The 12,581-nt window shown below is 34.3% G+C and overlaps 1 protein-coding gene across 2 annotated transcripts; it reads left to right on the top strand.

Annotated features, from left to right (window-relative positions):
* The first annotated feature begins 114 nt into the window (after positions 1–114).
* LOC105336004 (centromere protein J) lies at positions 115–12,210 on the top strand. Of its 2 annotated transcripts, XM_066074652.1 has the most exons (3): positions 125–230; positions 968–1,034; positions 6,450–12,210. In XM_066074652.1, the coding sequence occupies exon 3, from the start codon at positions 6,581–6,583 to the stop codon at positions 10,685–10,687; it is 4,107 nt and encodes a 1,368-aa protein (XP_065930724.1). In that variant the 5' UTR covers positions 125–230; positions 968–1,034; positions 6,450–6,580; the 3' UTR covers positions 10,688–12,210. The 2 variants fall into 2 exon arrangements, with proteins under 2 accessions (XP_034303033.2, XP_065930724.1); XM_034447142.2 differs by lacking the exon at positions 968–1,034 and having other exon boundaries at positions 115–230.
* Positions 12,211–12,581: the final 371 nt, after the last annotated feature.

Raw genomic sequence — 12,581 nt, 5'->3', positions numbered from 1 at the left:
TTCTATAATTTTTTAATAAAATATGCATGAAAAGGTATTATTAAAATTGGGATTGATATCTCAATTTTGTTGTCATCAGTAAACTTGTGAACCCAATTCCTAAAATTCCATCGGGTTTGATATGCATTTAAGGAAAAATGGCGGCATCAACAAACTGATACGAACAAGTTTTAATCGCGTTTACTTTATGTAAGTTTAGTCCCATATGAACCAAAAGGCTAAATCAGATGGTATGTATAGACTGTATAATATACATATGTAATGAATAATACCTAATTTATTTTCATATCTGATATTAAGTAATTTGTGTAAGTGTTGTTATGTAAACAATCAGAAAAAAAGGTGATCAGGGCTCTACTGCAGTACATTTAATTCATTCTAAAAGATGATATTGTGCCTCAAGTCGTCGATTCATTTCAATTTATTTGAAAGTGCTGGGAGTAATGGACCATATAAGGATTTGCTCTTTTTGTTTTAATTTTGTACTTCGGATCTGAGCACCTCTGGGGTGAATTTTTTCCAAAATCGTTTCAATTTCTGCCCAACCTTAGGTCCCCTTTTCCGTTACCTTTTCTTTGATGTTTTGATTTTCAATTAAACATCGGTATCCAAACTATTTTTATTCATTAGGCTGAAAAAAATAAACCCATAGATATCTGGGGCTCGTTTCATATTAAAGGGGTGGTATGCCAAGACTTAGCGCTATGCCAGTATAAATAGAGGACTAGTTCAAATATTTGCACTCATTAAAGAGTGCATTTTTATGTCCAACTAAAGTTAAGCCAAAATTTTATGTCTATTTAATAAGTTATAGATTGTCAAAAGTTTGGACATAAACATATTTAAGCATATATATTAAACGGCAATTGTATTTTATCACTGTTGCAATTTTAAGTTCTTGTCAGGCTTAGGTACTGAAAAAGAACAATTTATACTTTTAATTAAGTTCTGGATTTGATTGTCACAGGGTTTAGTCTAAATAAAACTACAGAGAGAGAGAGAGAGAGAGAAAGAGAGAGATCATATCATTTAAGGTCAAGATCTAGTAAATGATTCCAGAGTATCTTTTTGGTGCTGGAACCATTATGACGTCATAATTGATTTGATGAATCTTTTCCCGTATTTTACGGCTTTAAAGTAATTATATAGAAAATAAAACAATATTTTGACATTCGATATTTAATCACGGGAAAAGTAATCCCGATACCTATATTCAATTTGACATCACTTTAAAGAGGAGGTCAAGAGCTTGTTTAATGCTATTTTTAGAGAGACTGTAGGCATTCTAGATATATTTCATTAGTCAAAAATGGACAAAACTCCGAGATATGTTGCTTTTATCCTTCATACTTCATAGAAAATGGTTGTTTAAACCAAGATTTTTTATTGCATTTACCAAAAATTTAAGCCCCGGTACACCCTATGAAACAAAGATATTGTTATGAAGCATCATTAAAAGAATTTATATCTTGAATTTCATAAACCTGTAGGCACCTATCATTTACTAGATCTTGACCTTAAGGTGAGAAATACATAATATATAATATCATTTACCTTTAAATATATATATAAAGAAACCAAGGTGCCTCTCTTTTTTTTCCTTTTTTTTTTGAACTTCTCAACAGATCTTTTACAAAGCATGTTACATGTAATCAAAGACCTTCATATTAGATTTACATTTAATATACCGTATTTTTCGGAAATTAGGTCGATACTTTTTTTCCCTGACACGTGGACCTCGCCCTATTCATCGCTTCGCCCAATTTATGTTTTTTTTTTTTGGTTGGAAAATTTGATATGAAATTTTGCAAAAATTAATGCAACCCTCCAATAAAATCATGAGTGTTTACTATAATACTGCTTGAATTTCTGTGTAAAAATCGTATGGATTTAAATCAATATACTGTAGTAATTTATCATTTAAACAAAATTAAATGTAAATAGATTTATTTCTTCTTACATTTCTTACTGAGATCACTGACTGAATAATCTTTCGATCATTATTATATGCTGTCATGCATTTTCATCGTGTGCTTACGATAAACAGGAAATCGATTTCTCGCGGTAAAAGTAAAATGAGAACCGTACAAAGGGTAATTACGGGGGGGAAATATCGTTGGGTAGAAATAAAAAAACAATTTGTTTTCATAATAGAATACATGAACAAGTTTTTTTTTTGCATATTCAACATAAAACTTTCGATGAAATTTTAGCCAGGTGTCTCTGAAATCAGTCTGGGTAGCGCTTACTTTGTTTATACACAGTTGAACTCTCTGCACGTGCTACTCATGCCCGCAGGCTTCAATAAGATCAGAGGTTGACTCGTGTGTATATACACAGTAAAAAGTCACACAGAGACACAGGGTGGCATGTGCTACCAAAGTCATGCCTCAAGGCTAGGTTGCTATCCCCCGGTTGACACCAGTTTGTACACATGGCAGGGAAATAATAAAAAACGATCTTAAATTAAAACCGGTCGTACTGAATTAATTTGTTTGAAAATGTTGATGCAATTTCAGACATTTTCTTATGATGTTTTCAAGAAATACATTTTATTTCCCTTTTGTTTAAAACTGTGAAATAAGATTAAAGGTTACTATATGATAACGTTATTGGTTTAAACCATTTATTCATTAGAACTAGCGGTAATTTTTTGACCAATTCTTCGAAGTCGAACCTATTTATACTTTTTTTTATTTTTTGGCTAAAAACGGCCTCCTTCGCCCAATAAACTGTATCGACCTAATTTTCGAAAAAATACGGTACTTTCATGTTAATTAAATACTGAAATCTAATTGGTTTATAATTGGTTTATAATCCATTCTATTACCCATAGTGTTAGCAACACACTTGGCAAAGGGTTACACTATATAAATAGTGCCTGTTTGGGAGGGTAACTGTTGAAATTGACACCCCGAGACAACCATTGTTAACCGACGTGAAGTGGAGGTTGTCAATGGTTTTCGAGGGGTGTCAATTTCAACAGTTACCCTCCCAAACAGGCTCTATTTATTTTATTATACTGAATGTCTTAATTTTAAAGAGAATTTTACTGCTTTTATATAGAAATGAAGTGAATTCAACGGCGAACCGTACGCGCATAATTTACACGCATGTAACAATTCGTTGTGTTACCCGTTGCCAAGTGTGTTGCTAACGCTGAGGGTAATAGAACGGATTACCAACTGCGTCTAAACCAATCAGATTTCAGTATTTAACATGAAAGTATAATAAAACAAATTGCTATATGCACATACGATTTGCCGCAAAATTCACATACAAAAATTTAAGGTTTTCAATGTATAAAAAAGGGATATTGAAAAATTTTGAATCATTTTAAATTATTTCATATTTGAAAAAAGGAGAGTTTACGCATATATATTCACCAAGAGATTTGTATGAAATTTAAGTTACAGTTACTTTTTACAATATTTTAATAAAACAGGCACTGCATTTAGACTTTAATGTAAAATTCAAGGTGCAATTGATTGGACAATGATCAAAATTTTGATGAAAATTGCTTTGATGGGGTATTATCGATATCACCTTGAAAATGGAACCAAGATTTGAAATATCAGATCATTTATTTATTAGGTAGAAAATTTGGTCATTATACTTCACTTCACTTCGGTTGACAATGGATTTCTCGGGGTGTCAGTTTCAACTGTTGTCCTCTCAAACAGGCACTATTCATATCTTCTTTAAGTTAAGATATACAATGTATTACCAATTTAGTGGTAACACAGAACAGTTTTGACAAATTTGCAATTCGAACTGATTTGATAAATACCCTTTACTATTTTTAAATACTAGATACAGAGTTGTCCATTGAAAGGTACATGTATAATAATACATTATGTTGCAAACCATTGCAAAATTACTATTAACAAAAATGCTTTAGTTTGGCTTAATTCCATTAAAATGCACAATGACTAAGAGTGACAAAGGTCAGAAAATTGTCATACTGTGAATTATGAGGATATGAAAAAACTTTACTAAATGGCAACTAAAATTTACACACACTCTGTAAATTCAAAATTATCAATATGATAAAAGTAAGAAGTTAATACCGGTACATATTGTTTGGACTTCCTAATTGCATAAAATGATATACTGATAATTCTATTGATTTATAAGAAATGTAACTTCACCAAAAAATGCTGATTGAGGACCTGTGCTATCAATTAAAAGTATTATTTTACCATGCTGAATATTTTAGCAATCCATGTATATGATTAAAGATTATGCATGTATTATACGGATAATACATGTAAAATTGACATATATGTTTAACACTAAATAATGCCCCTTGCGTTGATATTTCAGAAAATCATGTACTGTATACCCTTTATTGATTCTGTTAAGTGTTTTATTAACCGGGTTTTCCAACGAAAAAATCCGGTTATTAAAATGGTGAAAATGGCGGGCGGGAGGATGGCGGGCGGGCGGGCGGGCGGGCGGCTGCCAAAAGGGTACCCTCATTGTACGGATAACTCCTCCTACAGTTTTCAAGATAGGAAGTTGTTCTTTTGCAGATCAATTGTACATATATCAGAGGTGTGCATATTGCTAGGATTTTGATTTCCGATAATTTATGGAAAAAATACCAGCTTTTGAACTTAGTCATTTTTTGGCAAAATATTGCATATAGGGTACCCTCATTGTACGGATAACTCCTCCTACAGTTCTCAAGATAGGAAGTTGTTCTTTTGCAGATCAATTGTACATATATTAGAGGTGTGCATATTGCTAGGATTTTGATTTCCGATAATTTATGAAAAAAATACCAGCTTTTGAACTTAGTCATTTTTTGGCAAAATATTGCATATAGGGTACCCTCATTGTACGGATAACTCCTCCTACAGTTCTCAAGATAGGAAGTTGTTCTTTTGCAGATCAATTGAACATATATCAGAGGTGTGCATATTGCTAGGATTTTGATTTCCGATTATTTATGGAAAAAATACCAGCTTTTGAATTTAGTCATTTTTTGGCAAAATATTGCATATAGGGTACCCTCATTGTACGGATAACTCCTCCTACAGTTCTCAAGATAGGAAGTTGTTCTTTTGCAGATCAATTGTACATATATCAGAGGTGTGCATATTGCTAGGATTTTGATTTCCGATAATTTATGAAAAAAATACCAGCTTTTGAACTTAGTCATTTTTTGGCAAAATATTGCATATAGGGTACCCTCATTGTACGAATAACTCCTCCTACAGTTCTCAAGATAGGAAGTTGTTCTTTTGCAGATCAATTGTTCATATATCAGAGGTGTGCATATTGCTAGGATTTTGATTTCCGATAATTTATAAAAAAAAATACTAGCTTTTGAACTTAGTCATTTTTTGGCAAAATGTTGCATATACATGTAGGGTACTCCATTTCACTGGATAAGGGTTGACATGGATTATGGATACAGTTTACATAAAAGAAAACCCGGTTTGCTGTCACATTGACAGCTTTTCACTTGTTTTTTGTATAAAATAATTGTGATACTAAGTGCTTTATGTTTAAAAAAAAATTGAATTATATAGTAGTTGTGATACAATAGATATTATGGTATAATAGTTCTATATGTATGGCACGCCAAATTCACAAAAATGAGCTAAACATTATTTCACAGAAAATAAATTGTCAATCGACTGTTAACTACAGTTTACGAACCACAAACTATAGTTAACAATTTGTTAACTATAGTTTTCATCTGTAAAACTATATTTAACGGTTGTAAACTATAGTTAACGAATGATAATCAAAGTTTATCTGTCAGCATATAACGTTAACAATAGATTTTGCTGATAAATATAGATTCACATCTGTAGACTATAATTTACATTCCTTAACTACAGTTGAGAGTTGATAAATCATAGTTTCACAATCGTAAAACTATATTTATCTGATAAATTATGTTTTCCAATCGCAAATGGTTTTTTCAGTGTTAATTATAGTTTTACACTTCTGAAACATAGATGATTGCGTTAGCTTTGATTAACAGATGTGAAATATTAATAGATTAACAAAAACCAGATAAACTAGGTTTATCTACTGTTAACTATAGTTAACAATAGGTTATTGTTAAAAATAGTTAATGAACCTTAAACCTTGGTTAACGATTTGTTAACTATAATTAACAATCAGTTAACCATAGTTTTCATCTGCAAAACCATATTTCACGGTTGTAAACTATAGTTTACGAAAGATAATCTAAGTTTATCTGTCTGCAAATAAATATAGATTCACATCTATTGCTCTATGTGATTGTTAAAAGGTATTAAATTATGCATTTTTTTTCTTTTAAGAAAAAAAATGACTACATACAAGTAACTGTTCAATCAAATATTGCTGTTTTTGGCTTCATCAGAATAGCATTTGGTGTGTCCTTTATATTTACGTATATGTATTACATGTACACTGTACTATAATTTTCTTTTCATCTTTTGCAGTGATGAATCCTTCTTTCTGAAGAAAAGAAAAGTTATGAACTGCATGATATAACCGACCAGCATTCATCTGCATAATGCTGAGTCTGATACACACAGGATAAGGATGTGCTGACATTTGTGAACTCCAGACAATGAATGTAAATCAGCGAGAGAATGCACAAAGGTCGGGGGTTGTAGTGGACTTTGATGATGCAAAACAAGCAGGGAAAACTGCTGTGAAACACAATGGACCAACTTCATTGCCTGCCTCTCTTCAAAGCACTCTACAGGGCCCATCTAGTGCTGCAGACATCACTGGACTCCTGCCAAACATGTTCCTACAGACAATTAACTTTGATGCAGCTTTCCAAGAGCTAGGGCTGAGAGGGAAGTCCTCATTACAACCAAATGGTGACCAAGAAGATGAAGAAAGTACTGAAGTTAATCCTTTGGAACAACAACAAGTGATGGAGCAAGCAATGCTCTTACAGAGATTTAAAGAGCTCAGGCAGTGGCAAATGCAGCAACAGGAAAAGTTAATGAATCAACAGAAACAGCAACTAGAACTTTTACGCAAAGAGCAGATGGCGATCAAAAGTGTGATCGGCAAAAACAAAGACTCTGTCAGAGGATCGGAATTGAATGATGATGCTCTAACTAGAACTCCTCCACCCTCCCAAAGGTTTGTGAGATCAAGGTTTGAACCCAATTTCAAACCATCAGAAGCTCGTGACTCCAAGTCTGTTCCCCAACAGGAGTCACTGCTAGCTAGTGGTCAGCTTCCAGTCCCTGTCATGTATGTCCCATTCAATGAGGATAATGATGAAGCCAATACAAACCCAGATCTTTTCAGTGACACCAACTCCCACACAAGTGAAATGACAGAGGAGAGGCTATACAGAGAAGAAATGGCTCAGAGAAGAGTAAGGTCACCAGATAGAACTGACAGCAGTGAGGAAGAAGACGAAGAAGAGGAGGAAGTGGTAGATGAGGATGACAATGATGAAGTTGAAGAAGACAGAGGTGAAGAAAGTATAGAAAAATTGTCAGATTATGATTTAGAGGAAAGAGATTTTGATGATGATGAGGAGGAGGAGGAGGATGAAATGGAGAAGGAAATCATTGATCCAGATGACAGACCTATTATGGTCACCAAGACATTTGAAGAACTACTGGAAGAACAATTAAGAGCTGAAAGTGAAAACCAAAAATATGAAACTGAAAGAAATGTGGAAAGTCCGAAACACCAGTTCTTGAAAAAAGGAGAGGGTATTGCAAGGTTTGGTGCTTTGAAAGAAAAAAAGGCTAATATGAGACCCCCTCATAAACCCCCATCTGAAAAACCAAATCAACATTCAGAGAGACCAACTTCAGGGAATACTTCACGTCCAACAAATACAAAGACATTGTCCTCGAAGGCAAATGCAAAAAAACCAGATGAATTAAAGAAGAATGATAAAGGGCTCCGAAGTGGACAACCAGCATTCACCAAGCCATCAGGGTCAAGAGAGGCTAGTGAATCTAGTAGAAGTGTTAAACCGTACAACACCCAGAGTCTGTCCTTATCAAACAAAACAGGCAAGGGAAGTAATGCAAAACCAGATCCTGTCAGGAAGAAAAACTTTGAAAGAAAACCTTCCTTCCCAGATGATGCCTCTTACGTTGGTAAACTGCGGGAAAGAGAGATAAATGAGGAGCTGGAGAAAGGAGATCTGGAGGAGTTTGAACTTCTGGAGAACTTGGCAGACAACATGTCATACTGCAGTAACACATCACTGATGGTTCGGAAACTGGAGGACAGAGTGAAGGAAAAGAAAAGACCATCCAAATTAACACTGAAACCTCTCTCTAAGAAATCTAAATGTGAAGCTCAAAAATCCCAACACGAGAAGATTACAGTCAAACTAGCGGAGAACTCTGTTCCAGTTGAATCAGAAAAAAGGGAACCAGTTATGCAGCCAAACAGGGAACCAGTAGAGCCAATACAAGAAAGATATGATTATAAATTAGAAGAAAGTGAAGAAGATAAGACAGATTCTGATGACTCTGAATCCAGTGACTCGGAGAGTGGGACAAGTGATATAGAGAGAGACAGTGATAACTATAGAGACAAAGGCTTTGTTGGTATACACAATGATGAAGACTACAACGCCAATCAAAATGCTGAAGTGTCTCCATCAAAATTCATGAAGAGAAAGATAGCACAAAGAGATAAATCTAGTCCAGTTCCTCAAGTCACAAGGGAGAGGAATGTCCTGCATCTGTTCAAGTCTTCAGGTGTTGAAAAGACAATTGAAATTAAGACTGATTACATTAATCAGAGTGGACTGCAGAGTGATTCAGATGAAAGTGAGAAAGGATTTCAAATGCACAGTAAACTGTTGGATAGGAATACGGATGATAGTGACAGTGAAGGAAGTCTAGTGTCTTACTCAGATCTCAATATAAAGAGAAAACAGGAGGAAGGGAAAAACAAAACTACCTCCAGGAAATCAGACGTATACGATGATGAAGAGGAGTGGGGAGATACAACATTGAAGGCAGTCTCACCTCACCCTCCCAATCAGAAAAGTGAAGAGGAACAGGGAGGCACTCCTCCTACCTCCAAACTAATGGCCAAATTGTTTCCTAAACTGAAGAAGGCAGAATCAAAAGAAACGCAAAATCAGCCAAACTTCCAAGTCAACAATATTATGCCATCTGAAGGGCTTCAGTCAAAGTTATTAAGGGAAAAATTATCAGAATTAGACAAGGAGATTGAGAAATTTAGGAATGAAAATGCCAATCTTCATAAACTTCGAATAGAGAGAGAAGATGGGTTGTCAAAATTAAAAAAGGAAGTTGCTGATTTTGAAAAGGAAAAATCTGATGAGTTGAAAAGAATACAGGAGTATAAAACTGAAGAGATGAAGAAATTACGTCATGAGAAAAAGGTGTTTGAACAGTTACAAAAGGCAAAAAGAAATAACCCAGACAAGAAGGAGAGGGAGGAAATTGAAATGCTAAAAACTCAGTTAAAAGAACTACAGGAGGAGATCAAGAGGAAAGAGTTCAGGTGGGCCTCAAATGATTCTCGAACTAAAGAAAAACTCAAACTGCTTGAAAATGAAAATTTACAGCTTAAGGAAGAGATCAAGGCAATGGAGAGAAAACGCCTTGAGTGGCTGCAGAAGGAGAAAAATGCACAACTTGAAAGAAATTCACAGCATGAAAAGGGTGCACAAGGAACGAATACTGCAGCTAAAACATCAGCAATTCCAAAGGCCATCTCTACTTCTGCTGAGTTCCAGATGACAGACTCTGACGAGGAGAAGGACCCTGTCAGAGATATTCCCATCAACAAGGCAGGCAGCTTCATGTCTTCTCATGTTCCTCAGCAGACGGGCAGAAACAGACAGCAGAATGGCGAGGTTCCTGCTGCCTCTAGACAGAGACCCGTCACCAGCTCAGGGAATCTCTACTCAGCTCAGCCAGACATTGCAGTCAACCCCAGGGCCAGTCAGAGTGATGGCTCCCAGGGGATCAAAGAGGAGGTACCCAGGGGGGAACCTATTGTTTCAGCGGTTCCCCAGGACACCAGTATTTACACAGAAGGAGGCATGGATGGGTCTTACTTGGAATGTGTTCCCAGAAAGACTGCCCAGAAATATTCTATTGATCGGTCGGTCATTGATAAAGGGGACAAAAGATTCAGGGAAATCCAACATCCTGATGGGAAAGTGGAAAAAATCTACAGTACTGGAGTACGTGAAATCTTATTTCCTAATAGGACCAGAAAAGAAATATCCGCTGATGGGAAATCTGTTGTTGTGTCTTTCTTTAATGGTGATGTCAAACAAGTAACTGCCGATCAAAGAGTCATTTATTACTACGCTGAAGTACAAACTACACACAGCACTTATCCAGATGGACTTGAAATTATACAGTTTCCAAACAATCAAGTGGAAAAACACTATCCAGAGGGAACTAAAGAAATCATTTTTCCAGATCAGACTATTAAGTATCTGTTTTTAAATGGATCAGAGGAAAGCATATTTCCAGATGGAACTGTGATTCGAGTAGATAGAGATGGGACCAAAACAATGGAATTTCCGAATGGACAGAAAGAGATTCACACTCAGGAATACAAGCGGAGGGAATATCCGGATGGGACAGTGAAGACAGTGTATCCAGATGGACGGCAGGAAACGAAGTATTCCAATGGTAGGATCCGAGTGAAAGACCGTGATGGAAATGTTATTATTGATAGGAGATCATAATTCTTATTTATTGTCAATTTGAATTGTTAATTTTGTTATCTTCCACTTTAATTTGTTTAATACAACAAAAGACAACTTGACAAGAACATTCCATTTAGTACTGTGGTTTCATCAGTAGGTATTAGGGGGCACCAATTTCCATAGATTTAGTAAAAATCACAGTTTCAAGGCTACATAAATTTGTTCCCAATGATCCCAACAATACAATATGTTAATAAATACTGCACTCCAATGAACTTACAATTTTGAAGGATCAACTCAACAGCAAAATCCGCAAAAATGGGTAATAAAATCCAGCAAAGTTTAACATTGATGAAACCACAGGAATGAACTTGTTTTTAGGATGCAAGAATTTTTAGAATTATTATAAAACAAAGAATTACATTTGTGTTTAAAAGTCATTTATAGAATTTTTATAATTCAGAAATAATAGTCAAATAATTTTAAACGCTAGAAATAGGTTGAACAAGACATATGATGTGGTTAGTTTAGTGCTACTATGTTAATGAGTTATATCATCTGTATTTATTTAACTGTGTATATTTATAAGGTTGGTTCATAACAAGGAGCATACAGCAGTTGTTTTCATTTTAGTATTGTGTTCTACAGATTTGTCATTTATTCATATGCAATTGAGTTTACTGCACTATGTGCAGCTAATTTTTGTTTACATGTACATCTAGTACTGTATGTGGAACAATTTCCATGTTTATGCTTGGTATTTTTTTATTTTAAAACTTGTTGACAAATATTTAGCATTGTAGTGAAAGATAACTGTAATTAGTTGTTATCAAGAGAATGCATTTATCCTTGATATAAATATAAAATATCAAACTTTTATAACACTCCCTCTCTGTATTCAGTAGGTAGATAAATCAACCACCTCTTATCATAAATGAAGTGCCAAGGGTGTAAAATAAATAAGATGAATAATATAGATGACTGTACATGTCAGATTAGAAGGTAGTGGATCATCATGTTTTACTCAAAAAAATGGAAAGTTGAAAAACAGTTTGTGTAAGCTTTATGCTAAAACACAAAGTTTTTCTCTAAAGTAATCCTTATGTTTCAATATTAATTTTCTCCATGTCTTTATTTTTATATTCGTGATGAAATTAAATTAAAAAATTTAAATTTTACTCCCATACGTGTATCAATCAATCTGAATCAAAAATCAATTTATAATTATATATCGGGATATAAACTCAAAGATTAATCAAATTATTTCAGTAGGCTATATAAATTTTTGTTTAATGCACTCTGTATGTAAATCCTAGCTGTTGTTACTGGAAAGTTATGAACTTTTCTAAAAGGTAAATGACATTGATAAAGAGGAGGGACATACTCAAATTTAGGCCACCAGGTTCCTTTCTTGGTATTTGATATTCAACAGTGAACTTTCTACAGCTTCTCCACGGCTACTTGTAGATCTGATAGATCTGATGTTGCTATTTATTTTAATGAATATTCTGTGTTAAGTTGCTCATTCCCCTGTGACTTTTAATAAAATTTCTTTAAAAGAGTGAATTTTGTTTTTAAAGTACTGTAAACTGTAATATTACTTGGCCTGTAAATTATTTGCTGAAAATAGAGTTTCAAAAATTTTAATTAAGGAGGCTGGATAGTCAACAAATTAACAATCAGATCTGTGTAAAATTTTAAGGTACGATTTGTTTAGCGATAAACTATAGCGAGCTCTTCCTCTAAAGGAGGTCAATACAATCTAAAAATGGCCACGACTATCGAGCCTTCTTAACTTATCTTTGAAAATACCAATTAACACATGACATAAGGCAATGTTCATGATTTAGCTGAAGCCCTTTCCCTTTTTACATGCAGAATACACAGCTACATGTTATCTACATGTATTTACAGTATTAGAACCATTTAAACA

The sequence above is a fragment of the Magallana gigas genome, chromosome 2 (genome assembly GCF_963853765.1).
Source record: "Magallana gigas chromosome 2, xbMagGiga1.1, whole genome shotgun sequence".
Taxonomy (NCBI): Eukaryota; Metazoa; Mollusca; class Bivalvia; order Ostreida; family Ostreidae; genus Magallana; species Magallana gigas.
This window is presented reverse-complemented; position numbering and strand designations above follow the sequence as displayed.